Source organism: Diospyros lotus, chromosome 6 (genome assembly GCF_014633365.1).
Source record: "Diospyros lotus cultivar Yz01 chromosome 6, ASM1463336v1, whole genome shotgun sequence".
In the NCBI taxonomy this organism is placed as follows: domain Eukaryota; kingdom Viridiplantae; phylum Streptophyta; class Magnoliopsida; order Ericales; family Ebenaceae; genus Diospyros; species Diospyros lotus.
Genome location: NC_068343.1, coordinates 9,476,032 through 9,501,287, shown reverse-complemented (window position 1 = coordinate 9,501,287; position 25,256 = coordinate 9,476,032). Strand labels below are relative to the sequence as shown.

Below are 25,256 nucleotides of genomic sequence, written 5' to 3'. Positions count from 1 at the left end.
GAGTTCGAATTTGATGCAAGGGCAATAAAGCCAATGGAGCATATTATTACCTAAAACCAGTCCAAGGAATAAAAATACTTATTTATCAAGCCTAAAAGGGATCATTTTATACTATATACAAGCTTATCCTTGTTTTGCAAAAATTATTATATTCACAATTTGAACTGTGACCTTCTAATCACAAGGAGACAACATTATCATCGCTATCAATCAAGATTTTACTAAAGCTTGCCCGTAAAACCCTAAATGATAATGTGATTATAAGTATGAGCCCAAAAACATCCAGGCTGAATCTTAAAAGTACCAATTCAGAATTCAAAATAAGTAAAAGTAAAATTGATAATGGTACAAAATGGCATTATTTTGAGTTCAAAATGTCAGCACATTTCTGGAAAGTGAATAGATCTAGAAAAGATGATGATCACTTTGACTTCTTTCCCTGTTTTTTCTTGATAACTTCATCAATATACATTATGCCTTTCCCTTTGTAAACTTCTGGAGGTTTACAGCTACGTACAGCAGCAGCAAACTGGTGCACTCTGTGCTTGTCTATCCCAGTGCAACAAACTATGTTGGGTTTGAAGCAGAACACTCGCACAGCTGGGGGTACAGTCAATTCAACATCATGGCTGTAACCAAGTTTGAGATACAACAGACGGCCTTCTGATTCAGCTCTAGCCTTGAAACCAACACCCACAATTTTCAGGAATCGAAAGAACTTGGCTTCCATTACAATACCTACATCTCACAAAATGTTGGTCAGAGAAAGCAACCATAACCGGAAAAACAAGGACAAACAAATAATCATGGACATGTTTAAGAAATAAAGAAGGTTAACATGTAAACTCATACAAAAGATGCGTGTGATCAGTATTGCATTTCTTAATTGCATTTAGGGATGAAGTTCAAGTTGGCATTCCCTCTGTTCGGAAAAGATTTAGTAGTGGAATGGAATAGAAATGAGTGGCATGGAATGCAAAATATTTTCTTCTTGTCCGGGAGAGTAGTGGGTGGAAGGTAATGAAAACTGTTTTTCCTTATTCTATAGAAGAATGGAAATGAATAGAATGAAAAGATATTAAAAAATGCCATTTATACCCTTTTAAGGAAAAGACAAGAGCATAATTGATGCAAGGGAAAATTTGAACTCTAAAAAATTATTAAGGTTAATTTTATCAACACAACATAAATTTCACATCCATTTTTTATTCTCTCCATACTCCCCCACTTTGGGGGAGACAAAAGATAAAGGCTTTGAATGGAAATTGATGAAAAATGTTCCTATCTATTTCCACTTCATTCCATTGCTATTGTCTATCCCAAACGAGGAGACCACTTTTTCACCCCATTCCCCCCATCTGGAATGCTCTGTTAAGTAAGGGGTGGATGGCATGTACATCTCTGCCCCAGGATCAACATCCTCTTGTATTATTTGATGATACTGATCATTAATTTCTGGAATAAAAAAACCCTTTCAAACTCCATGGCATTTGTATGCTTTCAACAATATCAGTTTGTCAGCAAAGAATATTTGTCAATATCTACACAGGTATCTTTTCTGAGCCACCAGTTCACTGAATTGAGAGTGTAATGTACAACCATGTGCAACCCATTCAATCTATTTAAACAAGGCTTATTTGCCTCTCGAAATTCAAATCACACTTGAACATATTCAGTTGAAATGATCGAAGCTGCTGCTCAACAGGGATCATACAGGAATTTCTCATGGATCAAAGATCAAATCATAAAATTCCTAAAGTTTTAGGGTTATTTAGACCTTCTTCTCATTTTTTAGTAAATGCTTGAGTTGATGAAAGAATGTGGGATTTATTGGAGAAAAGAAAGACAGACAATGTGAGCACGCCATCCATTTAGCAGAGATTCCTAGAAACTGGATTAAGTTCCATCGCAGGATCATAGCACATTATTGTAATTACTTCCAAAATCCAGCTTAAAAATACAGATTTGAAATAATATATATCCTCAACTATCTGGATGTCAGATCTTTAGATTCCTCGGTGTTAGCTGACATGTTTAGGAGTGCATGCTGATGTGGATTTAAAATGTTTTGTTTCTGTTTTACTTTGCAGTTAGTTCCACTTTTCTAGGAAGTGGTTAGTTGTTTGTTGTGATCATGGGATAACTTCTAACCATGATCTTAGTCATGGGATAACTTCTAGCCATGATCTTAGTGATTTGAATTTTCTGTCCTCTATTTATTCTGTAAGGATTTCAGAAGTTATTTGATTTTTATGCATCTTATTCCTCACATTTGTGCTGCAACAGTTTTCTCTCTCTATCTATGTTCTTTCCTTTCAAATTGCAACAGTGGTATCAGAGCTTTTTTCTTTAAGGGACCTGTGCAACCATAGAGTCTGAATCCAACCTGACTACAATTGCTCCACAGGTGTTTGATGGCACCAACTACCAGATGTGGACAGTGCGCATGGAGACCTATTTGGAGGCCCTAGATCTCTGGGAGGCAGTGGAACAGGACTATGAGGTACCTGCACTTTCTGATAATCCTACTATGGCACAAATAAAAGCATATAAGGAGAAGAAGACCAGGAAATCAAAGGCAAAAGCTTGCCTATTTGCAGCAGTGTCACCAACAGTTTTCACTCGAATTATGTCATTCAAATCAGCAAAAGAGATATGGGACTATCTCGAGAGTGAATATGCAGGTGATGAGAGAATTAAGAGCATGCAAATTCTGAATTTAATCAGAGAATTTGAACTTCAAAGGATGAGAGAGTCTGAGTCCATCAAGGACTATTCTGACAAGTTGCTGGGCATAGCAAACAGAGTTAGATTGCTGGGGGCAGAATTTAAAGACTCAAGGATTGTAGAAAAGATTCTTGTCTCAGTCCCTGAGAGGTATGAAGCATCAATTACTGCTCTTGAGAATACTAAAGATTTGTCAAAAATTGCTCTTGCAGAATTGCTAAATGCTCTTCAAGCACAAGAGCAGAGAAGGCAAATGAGGGAGGATACTGAAGTTGAAGGAGCCTTAACTGTCAAGCATCAAAGCACAACAAAAGGCAAATGGAAAGGCAAGAAAAAGGATGATGAAAACAGTGCCACCAATGCTACACAAGCTAATGCTAATGGAAAAAAGGAGACTCAAAAGAAGTCCTATCCTCCATGTCAACACTGCAACAGGAAAGGCCATCCACCTTTCAAATGCTGGAGAAGGCCAGATGCAAAGTGCTCTAAGTGCAACCAGAAAGGGCATGTAGCAATCATTTGCAGATCCAAGTCTCAGCAACATGAAGAAGAAGCCAAAGCTGCTGATCAAGAGGAGGAAGATCACCTCTTTGTGGCAACCGGCTTCTCCAGCATGAATTCAAGTGAGAATTGGTTGATAGACAGTGGCTGCACCAACCACATGACCCACAACAAAGAGCTCTTCACTGAATTGGGTAAGGCAAGCTCATCAAAGGTCAGAGTGGGTGATGGCAAATACATAGCAGTAAGAGGAAAAGGTACTGTAGCCATTCAAACTTGTCTTGGTACAAAGTTAATTTCTGGTGTGCTTTATGTACCTGAAATAGATCAGAACTTACTAAGTGTGGGACAGTTGATTGAAAATGGAAACAAAGTTTTGTTTGAGAGAAAAACCTGTCTAATTCAAGATGCAGTAGGGAAAACTTTGTTTAGAGTAAAGATGAGTGGAAAAAGCTTTGCTCTTAATCCATTGGAGGAGGAGCAAATTGCTTTTTCCGTAAAGGGTAACATCTCTGAGTTGTGGCATAAGAGGTTAGGGCATTTTAATTATAAAGGCCTATTGCAAATGAAGTCAAAGGAAGTAGCTATAGGACTTCCAGAACTTGTAAATCAAGTCCCATCTTGTAAGGCCTGCCAAACAGGAAAACAATCCAGAAAACCCTTTCCTAAAGTAGCTTGGAGAGCCACTAAGAAGCTGCAGCTAGTTCATACAGACATAGCTGGCCCTCAAAGAACACTTTCATTGAATGGCAGCCTTTATTATGCTATTTTCATTGATGATTTAACTAGAATGTGCTGGATCTATTTTTTGAAGCACAAGTCAGAGGTTGCACAAGCATTTTGGAAGTTCAAAGCTAAGGTTGAGAATGAAAGTGGGGTGAAGATTCAGGTTTTGAGGTCTGATAATGGAAGAGAGTATACTTCTGAGGCCTTCGAAAATTTCTGTGAAGATGCAGGCATACATCATCAGTTAACAGCCCCATACACTCCACAACAAAATGGAGTGAGTGAGAGAAGGAACAGGTATATACTGGAAATGACTAGATGCTTGCTGCATGAGAAAAATCTGCCTAAAAAACTATGGGCAGAAGCTGCAAATGCAGCTGTGTATCTGCAAAACAGGCTTCTCTCAAGGGCAGTGGGAGATGTGACACCTTTTGAAGCTTGGTATGGTTACAAACCAAGTTTACTCCATCTCAAAGTGTTTGGCAGCTTGTGTTTCACTCATGTGCCTCATGCCAAGAGGGATAAATTGGATGAAAGAGCACTACCTGGAGTCTTTATTGGGTACAGCTCTACATCCAAAGCCTACAGAGTCTTCCAACCACAGAATGAGAAGATAGTTGTAAGCCGAGATGTTCAGTTCTTTGAAGAAGAAGAGTGGGATTGGAATGACAAAGCAGAAGAGAGGCAGAATTTAAAGCTAACTGACTTTGTCTCTACAGATCAGAATTTGGTGAATGATGAAGATGCTGTGGATGATAGGCCTGTGAGAGGTACTAGGCTACTAACTGATGTTTATCAAAGGTGCAATGTAGCTGTTTGTGAACCTACCAGCTATGATGAGGCCAAACAAAGCAAGGAATGGAGAGCAGCAATGGAGGAGGAGTTGTTCATGATAGAAAAGAACCAGACCTGGAAGCTTGTTGATAAACCTCAAGATAGAAAGGTTATTGGGGTTAAGTGGGTGTTCAGAACAAAGCTCAATGCAGATGGGACAGTCAACAAGTACAAGGCAAGACTTGTGGTGAAAGGGTATGCACAAATACCTGGAGTTGACTATTCTGATACATTTGCTCCAGTTGCAAGGTTGGACATCATCAGACTTCTTCTTGCTATTGCTGCACAGATGGGTTGGCAGGTGTATCAACTTGATGTGAAGTCTGCTTTTTTAAATGGATATTTGGAGGAAGAGATTTATGTTGATCAGCCTGAGGGTTATGTGAAAAAAGGAGAAGAAGATAAGGTTTATCTCCTAAAGAAAGCCCTTTATGGTTTAAAACAGGCTCCTAGAGCCTGGTATAGCAGGATTGATGAGCACTTGAAGAACTTGAACTTCTGTAAAAGCTTGTCAGAGTCAACTTTATATGTAAAGAAGGTTGAATCTGAGATTCTTGTTGTGTCACTATATGTTGATGACCTGCTGGTGACTGGGAGCAATTTGAGCATGATTCAGCAGTTTAAACAGGAAATGAGGGAGCTTTTTGAGATGACAGACCTGGGGCTGATGGCTTTTTTTTTGGGAATGGAAGTCAGGCAAAAAGATCATGACATCTTCATATGCCAGAAAAAGTATGCTAAGGAGATTCTAAATAAATTCAACCTTGAAGAATGTAAGGGCATGAATACTCCTATGAATGCTAAGGAAAAACTAAGCAAGAATGATGGAACAGAAGGAGTAGATCAGGTGCAGTTTAGAAGCATGGTTGGCTGCCTCATGTACCTTACAGCCACCAGACCTGACATCTTGAATGCAGTAAGCATTTTGTCAAGGTTTATGCATTGTCCTACTGAAATGCATCTCAAAGCAGCTAAAAGGGTGTTAAGGTATGTCAAAAATACCTGTAATTTTGGAATTAAGTTCGAGAAGTGTGAGGAATTCAAACTGATAGGGTATTCAGACAGTGATTGGGGAGGTTCTGTAGATGATCTAAAGAGCACTTCAGGATATTGTTTCTTCCTTGGGTCTGGTGCATTCTCTTGGTGCTCAAAGAAGCAGGACATAGTGGCTCAGTCAACTGCAGAGGCTGAATTCATTGCTGCTACAGCAGCTGTAAATCAAGCTCTATGGTTAAGGAAAATTCTGGTTGATCTAAACCTAAAGCAGAAGGAGAACACTGAGATTCTTGTTGATAATCAGGCTGCCATAGCCATTTCAAGGAATCCAGTGTTTCATGGGAAGACAAAGCACTTTAATATCAAGCTTTTCTTCCTAAGAGAAGTACAGCAAATTGGAGAAGTGAAGCTAATCTACTGCAAGTCTGAATGTCAAGTGGCAGACATGTTCACAAAACCTTTGCCAGCTAGCCGGTTTGAAGATTTAAGAGCTAAACTTGGTGTTTGCAACTCCTAAACAAGGAGGAGTGTTAGCTGACATGTTTAGGAGTGCATGCTGATGTGGATTTAAAATGTTTTGTTTCTGTTTTACTTTGCAGTTAGTTCCACTTTTCTAGGAAGTGGTTAGTTGTTTGTTGTGATCATGGGATAACTTCTAACCATGATCTTAGTCATGGGATAACTTCTAGCCATGATCTTAGTGATTTGAATTTTCTGTCCTCTATTTATTCTGTAAGGATTTCAGAAGTTATTTGATTTTTATGCATCTTATTCCTCACATTTGTGCTGCAACAGTTTTCTCTCTCTATCTATGTTCTTTCCTTTCAAATTGCAACACTCAGTAACCCAAGAATTATAGAAATAATCAAGACAATGAAGTAACCTAACTTCTAATACAGATTAGCAATCCAGGAAGAAGAACCTTCCCATCAACCCATCACTCTGAACAATCGGAACAATACAATCAAATTCTCATAAACAAGGTAAAGTTGTTCACATGTGGATGTGAATCACAGCGTTCCAAGTCAGAATCTAAACCATGGGGGATTCACCAAAATTCGTGGTCCGCTAAACCAAAAACAGAACAAGAAACATAAAAGATTACACCTCTCTTCAAAACACATTCATAAATTCATCACTGTAATAGAATCTAAGATATATTTAAAAGAGCTTAAATCCCTATATCCACTGCAAAAACCTCCTATAGAATCAGTACAAAATAGTGGTAGTATACAAGTATGGAGTCAGGGTCGTACCTAAGATTTTAAAGCCCCGAGTCGAAATGTAAAAATGGGCCTTGAATCGTAGTGTACATTTAAATTTTACTTTTTTATAATAAAACATCAAAAAATAAATAAATATTCATATCATGTCAAAAAATAAAATCGAAAATTTAACAATTTTAGCATGGACAATTCAACTATTCAATCACAATTAAAACAATTCAGCCGGGACAATCCCTAACTAAATGAAGTAGTCAAATAAAAATTAGTAAAAAGCCTAAAGTCATAATTTCTAAACTCATTATAGGTGTTAAATTAGTCAAAACAAAATAAAAATACACATTAAATAGAACATAATCAAATAAATTAACTTACCTCTAGTCTCTTAGTCTCTAGAGTATGAAGGGATGCCCACTGGCCAGTAGCCAGTGCCTGCCTGCCAATAACAAGAACACAACACCAAAGATTGAACCAAAGTGTCCCAATGGCAATGTAGAGAGGCGAGCGACCCAGTCACCCAGCGAGAGCAAGAGTTAGAGAGCCAGAGCCAGTAGCCATAGATACGACCTCCCCAGCTACCGACTAAGAGGCGAGGGCGAGCCGCGAGAGAGAGAGAGAGCAAGCGAGAGGCGAGGGCGAGGGTGAGGGCGAGGAAGCGATCGAGAACGAGAGCGAGGGCGAGGGCGAGGGCGAGCCGTGAGAGAGCCAGAGAGGGAGTAGGGTTTACAGAAGGGAGAAGGGCATGCAGAAGGCGTTGATTGGGGGTGGGCTTGGAAAAAATTTATGGGCCCCTAAAAATGACAAAATTTAAGGCCCTGAGACGACCGTCTCATGAGCCTCATAAGTCCGGCCTTGTATGGAATGGTTGGACGTAGCTGAGTCCGTGAATCGACAACAATTCAACTTCATGAAACAAAACAAAATAACGGGGAAACTACATAAATAGCATACCCAAAAAAAAAAAATTAATAGATTGCGAGTTCGATCTTTATTCTGTGTAAGGATTAAAGACTCAATTTGTGATTTATCTCTCTTTATGTAATTGAGGGCACGAGCACTAAGAGTTGCGCAAGACAGTCATCTCAAGATTTCATAATCTTTATTCACAAAATAACAAAAATGAATTATAATACCATAGAGGATTATATAAAAGACCCATAAAAGTTTTGGATTATGAAATGATGTAGAGGATAACGAAATGATACAAGTAAATAAACACAAAAACATAGGGAAAAATAACATAAAATAAATAAATTATTATTTTAGCCAAAACATAAATAGACACACTCATTCATACCTTTCGTGTAGGGGTAGATTTGGAGAGTATGGAAGAGAAAATAGAGGCTATGATTGTTATTTGTATGAGCTAATGATTGTCATATAAAACTCAAGAGCTGATCAGTGTGAAATGACAAGAAAAGCAACTGTTGTCAATGACTAATGAGGAACTACAATGGTGACCTACAACTAATGGTGGTAATGACTGTGGTGACTTTATTGCTCTTTGATCGGGACAAAAAAATAGGTTTGAAAAGAAAAGGGCATTGAAGGATTAAATACAAAGGGCAATAATTCTAATTTTGAAGGTCCAAGGTTAATTTTGTTGATAGCAATTTTATCTTTCTTCTACACTACATTTCAATGTAAACTTCAAATTTTTTATTTTATCTTAATTTAAAGTAATTTTTAATTTTAACCAAATAACCTTTTATAATCTACAATCTCATATTCATAATTTATCTTATAATCGTTATACTGTTTAATATTTTTGTCAAATGAAAAAGATTACACTTTAAAATTAAGTAGTTTGTGAAGGGCATGTTTGTATTAATTTTTAATTATAAATTACATTAAAACAAAAGTGTCTTAAAAATTTGAGTGTTGTGGGTTACATAAGATCTGAGTGATTATTGGACACACTTAAAAGTAGAAATTTAAAATTAAAAAATTAATAGTATTGTCACTAGCGATTTAAATTAAGCCTAATTGAATTATGACTTCCTTGCTATTGTTTTAAATTTATTAAAATAAGATTTGTTTAAGTTAGAATATAGGAAAAAGATATGGTACAGGCCACTTTCCTGCCTCTTTTTAGTTGGAAAACAAAAAGGAAAATGAAAAACAATGTACTGTTCTTTGTTTCTTTTTTGGTCAATAAGATACCCAATGTTATGCCTCTAACAATCTTAAATTCGATGCAACTAACTAATAGTTTTTTTTTTTTTTCGCTAGATAAATAACTAGTATTTTTACTCCTCTTAATTAAGGCACAAAGGAATATAAGGCATGAAGTCCCATTTTTAAGAGGATAAAAATTCCACCACACCCACGGGGCACAGCCCAAGCTGCAATTCTCTCTCCCCAGTCTTGACAAAATGATGTAGTCATTCCATGCAGACATTTCCACTGTCCGCTCAGTAACCCATTTGCCAAAACAAAAACATCTCAAGACAGTTAATAGCAGTAGTAACCAACATCATGTACGATTGATTGTGAAGGAATTGAAATCAGAAAATATATTCGAGTTACAAAACTTTGGCTACAAAACCAAGCAAGAGAATAGACGCCGGCAATCCAGTTTGCAGCACCGGAGTCTGGATATTGGCCATTCGTCTGCAATCTTCTAGCGGTTCTGAATCAGAGGACCTCCTGAATGAGCTTCTCTGTAAGGGATTTAGAGAGTCCCATGACACTATCAGCAGTCCCCACCTGCATTTCAGCAGTTCAATCAGGAGAGGGACCGGTTTAACTTACAACAACAATAACAATCACAAGTACGGCTTCAGTAAACAAAAGAGAAATACTCAAATAGAAAATGTCAATTCCACAAGTAGCTAGACAAAAGGTCTGTTTGGTTCCCTTCAGCCACAGTACTGGAGATAACATCAAGATTCACATGTTCAAGAGTTCTGGAGCTTCCACAAATTAAAATATTTGAAATAAATTCGGTAAAAGGAGTAATTGGGAGGGAAGGAAAATAAAACCATGCTTTATTTATCGGAAGAAAGAAAAGAGAAGGTCATGGCTAGTTTGGTTTCTGGGAAGATGTCAACTGGAAAGATAAAACGTGGATGCTTTGATGGGAAGCACAAAAGTAACTAGGGTAAACAGGGATGTGAAAATACCACGAGCATTGAAAAGGGGAAAAAATTAATTAAACAACAGCTAGTACACAATGCAACAGGTCACTCGTGCACCAATCATATGGTAGTCAGACCAACTACTTCAAGCAAGCATAGATGTAGGCACTCACGCACTCTCATCCCAAAGAGACAGAAAAAGTGATCTAACCACTGTGTCAACGAAAGGCAACGTCAATGGATGCTCAAGCATCAATCCTCCAGCAACGTTGTGCATAATTCCATCATCTACCTGAGTTATAGATCTCGTTGTGAACAGGCCTAAAAGGAATACATGTCAATATGTAGGAGTAAATTTTACACATTACCAGGCTGTCAATGACCTCCTCTGGTATGTCATGGAAATAAACCTGTACCATATGATAGTAAATGCTCAATCGTCCAAAAGTCAATCATAAAACCATCAATTTTCTAAAGAAATGGAGTAGCTATGATAAATTTATATGTTGTAAATCAGGGATGACAGATTGGCATCTTGAAAATTTCATTAGCAAGAGGCATGTAAGTTTATGTGGGTGGTCAAATTATATGAGCAGTAAACAATAGTATTTTGAACCTTTCACAATTTCAGAAACTCGTATTTTTCAAGGCTTCAAGTGTACAATTAACCACATCAAAATCTCAGGTTTTATGTGTGCACTGAAGAGTTTGCTTAAAATTGAGAATTGCATGGCTAAATTATGTTAGATCCACATGGTATCACACGTAGGATTTGCACAAGAGATGTCTGATTTAACAATAGGACTGACAAAATAGAAAACATAGAAGTTGCCAGGGGCATAAAACCAGTACTTGATTCAATTAGGTGTAAGCTGCCATATAGCATAGATATATTTCACCCTGGCTAAGTATCAAAACGTCATTGTTAAACAACAGACAAGTCTAAGTTTCATCTACTTAGCAAATATAGTTCATTATACTTGAGTTGCTGGGAATTGCATACCATAACCCACATATTGGCGCGTGGAAAATGGACTCCAAATTCAGGGAAAGTAATCAAAGATAATATCTTATGAATGCCACTGCCTACAAACACCTTTTTTCTGAATAGTTGGAAGGCAGATCATATACCATGCATAAATTTTATTTTAAGTGCCACATTGAGGTTTTTGCGTTCCAAGTAAAAAAACAATTCCAGGAGAAAACCTAAGCTAAACTAAACAGCATTTTTTCCTCTATGCCATGCATGACGCAACACAGACAGCGAGCCCATCATTCTTCAGAAAGACAAATTCATTACAACTTACTACCGCATCTTGCTTTCCTAATAAATATTTAACTCTGAACTCTTACCACTGATCTTGAGGACAGATGCTATCTGATTGGCCTCAACTTCATCAAGGTCTCCAACAACTTCTTTTTTTTTTTTTTAATTTTTTTGCCAAGCAAAAAGATGAATGACTCTTCTTTTCATTTTTTAATTTTTTGTTATATTTTTAGTGCAAAGAGAAGGCACCAAGTGGGTGTGCCCTGGTAAAAAAAAGGCATTGTGCGCTCATATGAAAGCTGGAAAGAAGCAGGAAATTGCATATTGGTTTGATTATTTATCAAGATCGATGAAATTGCAGGTTTCAAATTCAAGCAGCCAACTAGATACATACAGAATATCAAGTTTCAACCATGCATATACTAGTGGCTTAAGAGAAGTGCAATCAAATAGCTCAATGCCATGAGATTGAATGCCAAAATCACATGAAGGGTGTCCCTAGTGCACAGGGCTCCCCGCTCTTTGCAAGGGTCAAGGAAGGATCATGACATACACAGCCTTTGTGTTGTTTTTTCGCAAAAATGCTGTTTCCACATCGCAGACCAATGACCTTCTGGTCTCAAAGGAACAACCTTAACTGTTGCTACCAAGGCTCACCCTAATATATCAAAATCAGATAAAAGTGTCCCTAGTGTACGAGTCTCAACTTTGCAAGGGTCGGGCAAGGATTATCCTTGCACGCAACCTTACCCTTGCTGTACAAAGAGGCTACTTTCACAAATTGACCTGTGACCTTTAAGTCACATAGGAGCAACTGTACCAAGGCTCAACCCCAAAAAATCAGACAGCCTTCAAAAGGAGGATCAAAGAACCATTAGTGTTTAATTTCTCAAATGTACTTTCACAATGACCTCAAGCTAGGATGAAGTCAGTTTTCTCATTCACTCTTTGACAAGAATGCAAGGGAGAAATAACAATGAGGAAAAAGACTACCTCTGCCCTGTCCCATCCTCCCTTTCTTACACCTGTTTTTAGGTTTGTTACAAGAACAGATCCCACCACTGCAGCATGACCGCCAGAATAGCCTGAAAGTGCAAATAAATGAGAGTGGAACCATTGAAGACCGGCTTATTCATGTGATGGAGAAAAGGTGAATAGAGCCTATTATGCAAACCTTTGATAAATTGGCGTGCTTCTTCCTTGCTGGATGGTTTTTCCCTGATTGTCCCTTCATACACGACCACCTCAATGCAATTAGATGTAAAGTAAGATGCAGCCTCAAATAAACTCTAGTTTGCAATCAAAAGAGAACAATCTTTGCAGCATTTGTAAAACGTTGAGTTAATATTAGTGAAAGTTAATCAAGGAGAAGTGCATGCAAGGGATGACGTCAAAACAAGTTTGCCAACCAAGCACCCAGCAAGTTTGTATGAAACATCAACAAAACAGCAAGGAAGACTTATGCCCAAGTCTCTTTAAACCTTTTGCCTGATATTCAATACCTAACTGTAGATAGTTTTAACAGATTCAACAAAGAAGCTTATGGAGAGTGTAATGAGTTAATAATCATCAAAAAAGAATAATCATCCTTAAACTTCCTTCTTTGGAAAAGGTGCCCCATATTGTCTAATGTCAGGGTTGCAGCTCGGACAAAAAATTGCAATAGCAAAATCCATGGATTAGGATTATGGCTGACTGAAGAATTGTCATTTAGAGAACCATAATTTTGTCTTCCTTTTATATGTTATCTTTTAAGTCTAAGCCACACACAAAAAAAAAAAAGAAAGAAAAATACTCAAGCAATTAAATGGACAAATTTTGAATTTACCACAGGTTAAATATAAAATAAAATTAAACTTTAGTAATCAGGTTAAAACACTTGTCCTTTCTGCTATAATGGCAGAAAAGGAACCATAACTAGAGTTCCAATTCATCTCTCAGCTAGGTCATTTACGGCTGCTGTTATGTAAAAGATATACTAGAGGAATAAGTTCTTAAATAACTTTATTTATTTATTTATTTTCTTTTCTACACTGGAGGGCAGGGCCTTAAGGGGAGGTGAAGGTGAGTTGAACTGATAACTTAAGGCATGGGTAGAGGCGTTACTTACAACTGGCCTCTCCCACTCATATTTTTAAATAACTATCCTCTAAAATTGGTCAGGATATTACAAAGTTACTTAGCAATTATTAAAGAATAAAATAATTTATTTTTATAGGATTCAACATCTCTAATACATATTGAAATAAAAAGGGTTTTTTTAGTTATCATCAAATAAGATTAGTAGAATTAAATTTTACTTAAATTCAGATTTTTTTTTTTTTTTGCTAAGTTAAAAATTCAGATCTTCAATTAGTTTTTACATTGCTCAAGCTTTTAAGAATAAAAGTTCCAACAGTGGAAGGTGCAGGCATGCTGCATGGTAGACCATCTACATCCTATATTCACAAATTGAGAATGTATGGAAATTTATAGTGTGGTAATCGTAAAGCTTCCCCAAGATCTATGGCAAATACAATCATCTAGTGTAATGTTCAGATTAAAGGTTGATCATAGAGTCCCCTGCCCCCTCCTCCCACCCAAAAGGGGGCAAATTTAAGTGTTTCCATTGTTTTCTGCAATTTTTCCTTCAATCTATTGGTATTTTTAGTGATGCCCCCAAATTGGCCACTGTTTTATAGATCTAACCATATTGCCTAAAAGTGAGCACAAACTTGAATCCTTGCCTGCATACAGATAGGTTTTGATTTTTTTCCTACAAAGACAGATGTGTTTATTCCAAAATAGGTAACACAATGTTAGAGAATAATTAATGAGAAAGAAGAAATCAAAGCATACTGTGTCCGCGGTAATTAATAGAGTAGTGTCAGTGTCCTCCCCCAACTGACTGGTGCTTTGGATTCTAGATATGATGGCATCCGCCTAACATGGAGTTCCAATTAAATAAAGTTAAGAGATGAGACAAATCCACCAGTCAAAATGATAAAGCTGTGTCTTCTGCCAAACAAAGTCCACATAGGACATAAATTTAGGGAAATTAAAGGATCTAACTGGGAGTTGTCAGGAAGAGAAAATAATCAGTATTTACCAAAGAAATTCAAGGGTAAGAATTTTAGGTCATCCTAAAATCAGCATAGTAGATAAGTTGACCAAAATTCATGTGTCAGTAACAGATACCAGCAGTAAAGGCAATTGCAATGTATATGTGTTGCTTCAGATTTAAATTTTGCTAGCTTTAAGTTATCAGTCAATTTTATATAGGTAGCCAGTTCATTGTTCTTTGGGGAATTCATGGAAAGATGATAGGAATTTTATTTAATTTTGATTTAGATTTTAGACTTCTAGCTTTTATTTTTAGTAGATTTACTTGGATTATTGTAACTTGAAATTTTATTCTGTTTTTAAACTTTAGCCTATAAATAGGTAGTGATGCAAACAAGATTAAGTTTTTGATGTTCAATAAATTATTGGTTTCTCCTTCCTTGCTGAATTCTCACTGGGGCCCCTCTTCCTCTCTACATTTTGCTCTTCTTTTTCTTCTTTTCCAGATTTATCCCCTCCCTGATTTTCTTCTCTTCTCACATTTCCCACAATTTTCTGTTGTCCCACATCAAAACGCTTCCACAAAAGGAAACAGATAAACAAAGACCTGTGCCTCTCTTATCTTCTTTTATAAAACACATATTGCTTTCCTTCCAATTGATCAACTGAGCAGTGTACCGCCTTCTAAAGAAAATTGTGGCCAGGCTTAACAAGCAAGAGTAATTATTCATACAGCTTAAAATCATGATCTTCCTCCTTTTGGAAGTTGAGATGATAATCTAAACTCCTTGAATATTGAAGCAAATATTTAAGAGGCATGCCTTTTAAATTTAAAATGCTATGGGGAACTAAATGTTGACCGATGCAAGGTTGAAATGGAAGAAAAATGTGCAGAGGTTCTACAAAGACTCACCTCCCCATCAACCCATTTAAAGAACAAAGAAAGCAATAGGTGTTTCCAACTCCAGAATGAATAGAAATGGTTGCTCTATGATACTACAGTAAAGAAACACGGTTGTCCTGGCTCTTATGAATCATGTTTATGGCATTTTCAGATGATTCTTAAATAAAATCTTGCAAATGAATTGCTTTAGAAAGCCTTTGATCATGGATAATCCTATTCCTGTCCGCTGATAATTTTCTAAAGCAATTCATTTGCAAGATTTGTGATCAAAGGCTTTCACAAATTTTGAATTGATGGATGTATAACTCTTTAGAGGAATCTTTCCTCGTATAATCATGGATAATCCTATTCCTGTCCGCTGATAATTTCAGAAAAAGTTGAAACTTAGATGCCTAAGCTTAAGATTTTTGCAGAAGCAATTTAACATAAAAGGAATCCCTACTGAAAAACTACTGAAATAGTAGAAAAAAGCCTTCAGTGTAATTCTACGAGTTTCAAAGGCTTCAGACATTGTCTCTTAGCCTTAGGAGATAAATCTGGGAGTATAATCTCTTCTGGGTTATAAAGGTCATGGACTGAGGCTACACGAGTGTTGTTCTGTTGAAGTTACACAAACACAATATATATTTGCTATATATCACTTATTTTATAATAATAATTGCTATTTTAAATACAAAACAATATTTCTGAATTGATGGCTTCAAAATCTACAATCTTTACTTTGAATTGCTAGAGTTAATTTCAAGAAAATTACTTCTGAACTAAACACATTATTCTCTGACAGAAAATTAAATTACTGAATAGAACTTCCATCGATTTTTGGTGGGCCAAATTTATCTACAAATAATTGCAAATAAACCACATCGTGACTGAAAATGAAAAATTTGCAAGCAGAACAAACTGACTGAGAAGTTGAAATTCCACCCTTCATATGAACATTCAAAAGCATCAAATCTCAGCCACGACTGGTTATTGACAAAGCAAGAAATTAAAACTCCTGCATTTAAGACTAATAAGAGAACAGAGTCATTCTCATTGGAAAAATGATAAATGCCCTATTTCATACCTTCGCCTCAGCCAAAGCCGTCACCAATTCCTCTGGCTTGTCCTTCCTGATACTTTTCTCATCTATATCTGCAGTCTAAACTTACGACATTTAACCTTCTGGTCTCCACCGAGAAGAATGACGCTAAGAATGGCAACAATTTCGGCATCCGAGTCAGAAGAAGTACCATGATTGCGAACTTGTAACCCATTTCGGCCAAGATTTGTCGACGTGCCATTGACGAAGAGCCCAATATTATCTTTCACAATGCACCACATAATCAATTGGAACATTCAAGCGTGTTAGAATGTACATATAATAGAACAGGAAACATGTTTGGCTATCCATTAACCAGAGTTTGATCGGACCTTAAATGATGGATTTGTAGCAGTACCCATGTCTGAGCAACTGGCGAAGAGGCTGGGAACTGACCGGAGTGTGTCCAGAGAGAAAAGAGATTTGGAAAAGGCGGTAATGAGAGGGGAACATTTACGCTACCATATCCGCTGCAAACCGTCCGCCCTGGTCCAATGGCAATGGAGATAAAAGCAGATGCAGGGAAAGAGCGGGGAATAAAGAAACCGAAATGCTAGTTCACATTCTCTATTTTATTTTAGTCTTTATTATATTATAAATAATTTTTTATTTAAAAAATTATGTTTACTCCAACCACCCTCATATTCTTCTATCTATTTAATTTTTAATTTTTTTATTTATTATAAACTTTAATTATAATTTTGTTTATGTTACTTATAATTTTCACCATTATAAATTTTTAATATCATTATATTAATTTAATAATAAATATTATTGTATTTGTTGTGATCCACAGTCTTCACACTAATCATTTATTTGAAGCTAGCGACAAATTGGTTGCAATATGTTTTGTCCTCTTCATCTTATCCGATGGAGCTTCATGCTTTGACAGTATTGATTGCAACTGCGGTGATGACAGCAATAACGATGTCTTTAATGATAATCGTTGTGATAATAAATAACGAAATAATATTATTTATCTAAACTGAAGATGAATCTCCAGTTTAGATAATATTTTTTTATTAAACAATAAAAACGTGCACAATAAATAGTGACATTTGCACATTTTCATTATTTAATAAAAATGTGCTACCTATATTGAAGATTCATACTCAATCTAGATAAATAACATTATTCTAAATGACAAGAGCTGTAATAGACAATAGAATAGAGATTTAGTCTTCGCTATTTCTATAGTGAGTGAAATTAAGAATAACAACTTGCGATTAAGTAGTTTAAGTTGTCCTACTCGTTAAAATTTTGGCTTAGCAAGAGGAAATTAGATACGACAAGCTTAATAGTTGAAAAATTATGGATGATTATTTAAGGTATAATAAATAATTATTGGGTTAATAATAGTAAATAATTATAATATTTTTAAATTAATAAGATTGAGTGTTATGCAAAATATTAAAAAATTCTATATCTAAATAGTATTTTTGATAAATAAAAGGTATATGATAATTTAGTTCACTTGGTTATGTTCTGGAAAATGTTCAATATTTTCTTAAATTAGTTTTAATAATAATAATAATTATTAAAATATTCCGATTAAAAGTTAATGGTGTCATTTTTTTCTGTGCTATTATTTATGCTACAAAATTGCTTATGTCATTTTACCAAAAATTGTTTATTTTATTTTCTATTTATATACTCTATAATTTAAATTTAGTAATTAAGATAAATGTAATTTTCTTTTTAAACACGAAGGAGATGCACAAGCATTAATTAAAAGGAAAACACATTGGCCTCTGTACTTTTTTAAATCACAATAAATTTTCACGCAAATAATCAAAATTACTTTGTTCACATGTCAAGTATTCGTACGGACTGGAGCTATTGGTTCGAATCATCCAGGCCGGCGCCGGTCCGATTTGAACAAGCATGACATGGATGGATGCGCCTATTGGCGGGCCATTTTTGAGGAACGACAAGCACGCCGACAACAAAGCGAGAGAGAGAGACGGAGGGAGGGAGAGATGTGGCGAAGGTACCTGAGCAGCAGCGGCAACGCCGGTTTGAATGCGCTGAAGGAGAAGAAGTGGGACGTTATAGTGATTGGCGGCGGCCACAATGGCCTCACCGCCGCTGCCTATCTGGCCCGCTCCAGCCTCTCCGTCGCCGTTCTCGAGCGTCGCCACCTCATCGGCGGTGCCGCCGTCACCGAAGAACTTATCCCCGGCTTCAAGTTCTCCCGCTGCAGCTACCTCCAAAGCCTCCTTCGTCCTTCGATCATCAGGTGTGAGCCACCGCCCCACCTCTCCTTTTCTACGCAATCTCGATCTCTACTCGTATCGCTTGTAATCTTTGAGTTTTCAATTGTTAACATTCGCTAATTATTTTCTGTCTGATGGTACCAAAAGTGAATTGGAGTTGAAGAGACACGGTCTGAAGTTGCTGAAGAGGAGCCCTTCATCTTTCACGCCTTGTCTTGACGGACGGTACCTTCTCTTAGGTCCTGACAGGGATCTCAACCATTCAGAGATTTCCAAGTTCTCTAAACGGGATGCTGAGGCTTTTCCAAGGTTCCATTGCTATACCGGTGGAATATATTTGATACTTATATTGTTGCGGAAGAACTTACCAAAACAGAGGGTTAGAACAAAATATATGTAAAATCAAAACAGATATCGAAACAACCAAGATCACAGAAAAGTAAACAAAAGAGAACTCCCTGTAAAATATCTCATCAAGGCTCAGATCTAGATCTGTCCAGTGTGTACCACCCAAATAACTCCAAAAAATAGGGACACCAAGTCTCACGGAAGCACACAAGAACCAAGCCACGAAAACCCTCAAATTGGAGCCCAAACCCTCTCAGCTAGAACACCAAAACTTCTCCCCAAAATCACACAGGTTACGTTCAAAGCAAGATTCACCAAGGAACAAGAACAATCACGAAGATATGGGACGAAGAGTAGTACCAGAAAGCTTACCTCTAAGGGATCTGCCAAACCGAATAAATAATAGCTACTCACTGATCGACCAAGGGCTTTCAAAGGAAAGGAAGGCCACTGCCATGGAAAGGGAGATCTGGTTGAAAAAGGGAAGAACCGACTCACGGAGATCGGCCATCAAAAGGAAAATATTGGGAGAGCAAAGAGAGAAAGAGAGAGAGAGAGTTCAGCCGTCAAATAAGGGCAAGAGAAAGCAAAAACGGGGCCTTTTATATGACGGTGCTAGGGCACAATTGGGGAGCCATTTGGCTTAGGCTTCCTTAAGCCTTGAGCAAATGGGCTCAGCCCATTTCTCCTCCAAAGATTTAATTAAAGGCTTATGGCCCAACTTTTTAATGGGCTGCCAATGGGTGGTATATTTGGACTATACTTCAATCCTGAGCCGAAGCCTATGAAGATAAACCCGAATCTTCGTCATAGTCTTGGGCCTCATTGGGAAACAAAAAACAACAAATCTCCACCTGATTCCCAATGAGGCCAGCAAACACAAACAGAAGAAAAACATCAAGCACATGCAACAGAATGCAAATGATGCAACAAATGCCTAAACAATTATCAAGTAACCTTACCAATGTTAAGTAGATCTAGGTAGCTCTTAAATTTAGCCATAGGCAAAATTTTAGTCCCCATATCAGCAGGATTATATTCAAAAAGCACTTTTTCCAGTCTAATAATGTTTTGAGATACAATATCATGAATAAAATGCAATCTCACATCTATATGCTTAGTGCATTTGTGAAAAACAGGATTTTTGCATAAGTGAATTGCAGATTGACTATCAGAGAAAACAGTCACATTTTCATTAAGAACATATAGTTCATTTAGCAATCCCTTAAACAACAGGGCTTCCTTAATAGCCTTTGTAGCAGCAATGTATTTAGACTCGGTGGTAGAGAGGGCAACAATATGTTGAAGCTGAGACTTCCAACTAATGCATGATTCACATAAAGTAAATACATAGGATGATGTGGACTTCCTATTATCTCTATCACTAGCATAGTCTGAATCAGTAAACCCTTTTAATCTCACATTATTGGACTTATGCTTATATATTAATCCTACATTGTAGGTGCCTCTCAAATACTTCAATAACCATTTCACTTCTTCCCAATGATAGGGACCTGGGTTTGTCATAATTTTACTAAGAGTACTAACAACATAGGCTAGGTCTGGCCTAGTGCATACCATAAGATCCATGACAGAACCTATTGCATTTGAATAAGGAATTCTATTCATATATTCCTTTTCTTCCTCATTATTAGGAGATTTATCTTTAGATAATATGAAATGGTTTCCTAAAGGTAAAGATACTGATTTACTATCATGCATGCCAAATCTTTTTAGGATTTTTATCACATGCTGTTTGATGCAAAAATAACATAGAATTTGACCTATCTCTTTCAATTTCCATACCTAGGATCCTCTTGCCCATACCTAGGTCTTTCATGTCAAATTCTCCACCTAATGCAGATTTTATGCTATTTATCCTTTTAACATCAGGATCAATAAGAAGCATATCATCAACATAAAGTAAAAGAAACATACAGTTATTTTTATTTTTATGCTGAAAATACAAGCAATGATCAAACTCACTTCTTTTAAAACCAATTGATTTAACAAAGGAGTCAAAACGTTTATACCATTGTCTTGGGGACTGTTTTAAACCATATAAGGAGCAGTTTTTACATCTAGTTATTCAAGTTCCCAGTTAAAATATGCAACTAATGCAAGCATGACACGAATGGTAGTGTACTTAACAACCGGTGAAAAAATCTCATTATAATCTACCCTTTCCTTTTGTGTGAATCCCTTGGCTACTAACCTAGCCTTAAACCTTATTGGTTCTCTATTAGTTGTACCCTCCTTAACCTTATAAATCCACTTGCACTCTACAATGGACTTATCCTTAGGTATAGGGACTAATTCCCAAGTTTGGTTCTTGTTGAGGGAACTCATCTCCTCTTTCATTGCTTCTATCCATTCTTTTGAATTTTTACTTCTTATGGCTTCCTCATATGTGTTAGGCTCATTTTCAGCTAGGTCTTGATAGCTAGCATAGGCTAATTCGAAATCTGATGCTAACCTTTGAGGTAACCTACGAGACCTTCTTTCCCTATCCCTAGCTAACTGATAGTCAAAAACTGATGGTTGGTCATTAGGGAAATTTTCTACTGTTTCTCTCTCCTCATCTATTTCAGGCTGATTTTGACTCTCCACTTCACTAGAGGTTGAAGAAGTGTTCTCCACCTCATCTGAGTTTATAGGAGATTGGGTGCTTGAGTTTTTCAACTCTTCTTGAGGACTCTTGTCCTCACTAATTTTGTCACCACTAAGCTTTGGTTTCTATCCCATAGCCTATACCCTTTGACTCCCTCAGGATATTCTAAGAAAACACATTTCCTAGCACTAGGCTCTAATTTTCCCTCATTTTGATGAGTGAAGGCAGCACAACCAAAGGTTCTAAGAATTGAATAGTTTGCACATTGTCCATGCCATTTTTCATAAGGAGTATCACCATTTAAAGCAGCTGAAGGAGTTAGGTTAACTAGGTAACATGCAGTCATAACTGCTTCTCCCATAATGACTTAGGTATATTTGAACTAATCATCATACACCTAACCTTGTCTAAAAGGGTCCTATTCATCCTCTTAGTTACTCCATTCTGTTGAGGAGTGTAGGGGACTATTCTATGCTTAGTAACTCCATATTCCTTGCACAAATTATCAAAATCAGAATTGCAAAATTCTAAACCATTATCAGTCCTAAGGTATTTTATCTTCTTGTCAGTTTGATTCTCTATTTGAGTTTTTCAGTTTTTAAAACTTTTAAAAGTTTCTGACTTATCTTTTAAGAGAATAACCCAAACTCTCCTAGAGTAATCATCAATTATAGACAAAAAATACCTATTACCACCTGATGTGGGATTTGATGCTGGCCCCCAAAGATATGAGTGAATGTATTCTAAGGCTCTATGAACATTAGAGGAGAAATACAGCCTATGATGTTTTCCAAGGACACAATGATCACAAAAAGGGATATCAGACACAAAGTCTTTACCAAAAGCATTTTTATCACTTAGCAACTTAAGCCCTTTGACACTCACATGTGCTAACCTATTGTGCCACTTGATAGTGGCATCAGGATTGATTGATGCAATATGGGATCCTAGATTATTAATTACCTTAGCATTTAATACATAAATCCCATTTCTCCTTACCCCCTTACAGACTACCATTGCTCCTTTAGATATTTTTAACACTTCATTTTCAATTTTTCCAGTAAGACCACTATTTTCTAATTCTCCCACTGAAATTAAATTCCTAGCCATTTCGGGTATATACCTAACATATTTTAATTTTAAGACATAACCAGTCTCTAACTTAATAGAGATGTCTCCTACTCCAATGATTTTATATGCTAGGTTGGCATGTCCACTTTCAGATTCATGTAGATTTTCAAACAAATGTTTTTGAGATGTAACATGAAATGATGCACCTGAATCTAAGATCCATTCATGCATGTTTGACCTAGCTGCAACATTTATTTCAGTGGAATCAGAATTTAAGAGCATGTATACTTCACTAGGATCATATGAGGTTACTACATTAGCTTCTTCTTGATCCTTACCCTTTTCTTTATTTTTATTTTTCTCTACATAACAATCTTTAATAAAGTGCCCAGTTTTACCACACCCATAACACTTTTTACCCTTCCCTCGGTTTTTGGATTTGGACCTACTTCTACCCTTTTTCTTACCACCTCCCTCTTGATTTTTTGATTATGACTTACCTCTCATCATATGGACCTCACCATGTCTTTTCTCATGTTTAAGTTTCATTTCTTTACTTCTTAAGGAATTTATAACAATTTTTGGTGTTAAGGTATTCTTACCATACTTAATGGCATTTTTAACCTCTTTATAGGTATCAGGAATAACATTTAATAAAATCACAGCCTTATATTCTTCAGATACTGTTTCACCACAATTAGTGATATCTTGAACTAATTTGTTGAAGACATCTAAGTTGTCATCTAGATCCTTAGAGGGGTCAATCTTAAAACTGAAAAAATTCTCTAACAAATAGAGTTTATTTGGTGTGGACTTTTTCACATATAATTTTTCTAGTTTTTTCCATAACTCTTTAGTCGTGTCAAGTTTTCCTACTTTTCTTAACACTGAATCAGAGAGATGTAAGATTATTGAAGTGTATGTCAATTCATCAGCTTCTAGTTTTTGTTTTTCTTTAGTACCTTAAGGGTATTTACCATCTATGGCCTTAGATACTTTCTGTTGTACTAAAATTCCCTTCATTTTTTGTTGCCAAATAGAAAAGTCCCCATTCCCATTGAAAACCCCCAATTTGAAGTGTGTGGTCATATTCACTAAGTATATGAATTTCACTCAGAATATGCAGCCTAATTAAATTGATGCAAACACACAGTTTTAAAGATTTAATTCAGGCAGCAGATTCCCAAAGGGATAATAAACAGAACCGGAACAAGACTAAACAGGGATAGAGAAAACTGATTTACAAAGTAAACAGTATTCTAAACCTGTTTTGCACACAGCCAAATAACTGATATCACACACAGCAGATTATCAGGATGCACTCAACAGAGTATATATTGGCAAAAAACAAAAAAATTTAGAGAATAGTGACTACAGGATGAACAACTCAAACAAGCTGATACAAAATTTACCAAGCTAGATCTCAAGAGTGAGATCTAGAATGAAATCGGGTAGGATCTCGCGGACCTGCCGGCCTCCACGTGCCAAAGTCTGCCAACTACACACGCCATCACCGGCCGGAGAATAGATTGGCACACGCCGGTCAGGGCGAAGCTACTCGGACGAATGGTCACGGATCTGGGGTTGGTTTACCCCGAATCACTCACTGCACAAAGCAATAGGAGTTAAACGATTCGGGTTCCAACGAAAACCCTAGAACCACTTACTGTGTAAATCGATCGAAAAAACCAGAGGGGTTTTTCGATTAGGTTTTGATTTTGCACAACCTAGAAGCCACACGAGGCTCTCATACCATTTGTTGCAGAAGAACTTACCAAAACAAAGGGTTAGAACAAAATATATGTAAAACCAAAATAGATATCGAAACAACCAAGATCACATAAGAGTAAACAAAAGAGAACTCCCTGTAAAATATCTCATCAAGGCTCAGATTTGGATCTGTCCAGTGTGTACCACCCAGGTAACTCCAAAAAATAGGGACACGAAGCCTCACGGAAGCACACAAGAACCAAGCCACGAAAACCCCCAAATCAGAGCCCAAACCCTCTCGGCTAGAACACCAAAACTTCTCCCCAAAACCACACAGGTTACGTTCACAGCAAGATCCACCAAGGAACAAGAACAATCACGAAGATATGGGACGAAGAGCAGTACCAGAAAGCTTACCTCTAAGGGATCTGTCGAACCGAATAAATAATAGCTACTCACCGATCGACCAAGGGCTTTCAAAGGAAAGGAAGGCCACTACCATGGAAAGGGAGATCTGGATGAAAAAGGGAAGAACCAACTCACGAGATCGGCCATCAAAAGGAAAATATCGGGAGAGCAAAGAGAGAGAGAGAGAGAGTTCAGCCGTCAAATAAGGGCAAGAGAAAGCAGAAAAGGGGCCTTTTATATGACGGTGCTAGGGCACGGCTGGGGAGCCATTTGGCTTGGGCTTGGGCTTGGGCTTCCTTAAGCCTTGAGCAAATGGGCTCAGCCCATTTCTCCTCCAAAGACTTAATTAAGGGTTTATGGCCCGACTTTTTAATAAGCTGACAATGGGTGGTATATTTGGACTATACTTCAATCCCGGGCCGAAGCCTATGAAGATAAACCCGAATTTTCGTCATAGCCTTGGGCCTCATTGGGAAACAAAAAACAACATATATCTTGCTTGCTTGTTCGC

General features: G+C 37.0%; 4 protein-coding genes across 8 annotated transcripts in view; 1 reads left to right on the top strand and 3 right to left on the bottom strand.

Moving 5' to 3' along the window:
• Positions 1-7,497, bottom strand: part of LOC127803992 (60S ribosomal protein L6, mitochondrial-like) — a 55,342-nt gene extending 47,845 nt beyond the window's left edge. Inside the window, exon 1 of the mRNA XM_052340680.1 lies at positions 7,383-7,497. The gene's annotated coding sequence lies outside the window, so the exon portion shown is untranslated. The remainder of the gene's footprint in view (positions 1-7,382) is intronic.
• Positions 236-7,520, bottom strand: LOC127803991 (60S ribosomal protein L6, mitochondrial-like). Its single transcript, XM_052340679.1, has 2 exons — positions 7,383-7,520; positions 236-738 (listed from the first exon to the last, which is right to left on the bottom strand). Exon 2 carries the CDS (start codon positions 728-730, stop codon positions 422-424), a length of 309 nt encoding a protein of 102 aa, XP_052196639.1. The 5' UTR covers positions 731-738; positions 7,383-7,520; the 3' UTR covers positions 236-421.
• A 1,811-nt stretch (positions 7,521-9,331) lies between these two features.
• Positions 9,332-16,890, bottom strand: LOC127803177 (uncharacterized). 3 transcript variants are annotated; one of them, XM_052339237.1, is made up of 9 exons: positions 16,714-16,890; positions 16,533-16,604; positions 16,367-16,441; positions 14,193-14,276; positions 12,529-12,598; positions 12,348-12,439; positions 10,456-10,497; positions 10,299-10,375; positions 9,332-9,716 (listed from the first exon to the last, which is right to left on the bottom strand). In XM_052339237.1, exons 1-8 carry the CDS (start codon positions 16,741-16,743, stop codon positions 10,340-10,342), a joined length of 501 nt encoding a protein of 166 aa, XP_052195197.1. In that variant the 5' UTR covers positions 16,744-16,890; the 3' UTR covers positions 9,332-9,716; positions 10,299-10,339. The 3 variants fall into 3 exon arrangements, with proteins under 3 accessions (XP_052195197.1, XP_052195196.1, XP_052195195.1); XM_052339235.1 differs by having other exon boundaries at positions 9,333-9,716; positions 10,299-10,379; XM_052339236.1 differs by lacking the exon at positions 14,193-14,276 and having other exon boundaries at positions 10,299-10,379.
• Positions 16,891-18,255: 1,365 nt separating this feature from the next.
• LOC127803920 (uncharacterized) overlaps positions 18,256-25,256 on the top strand; it is a 22,295-nt gene continuing 15,294 nt past the window's right edge. For 2 of the 3 annotated variants that reach the window (XR_008023616.1, XM_052340558.1), the window contains exons 1-2: positions 18,256-18,620; positions 18,745-18,906. Coding sequence is in view for 2 of the 3 variants with exons in the window: in XM_052340558.1 (XP_052196518.1) it covers positions 18,271-18,620; positions 18,745-18,906 (512 nt within the window). In the remaining variant the exon portion in view is untranslated. The remainder of the gene's footprint in view (positions 18,621-18,744; positions 18,907-25,256) is intronic. The other variant, XM_052340559.1, reaches the window with a different exon arrangement.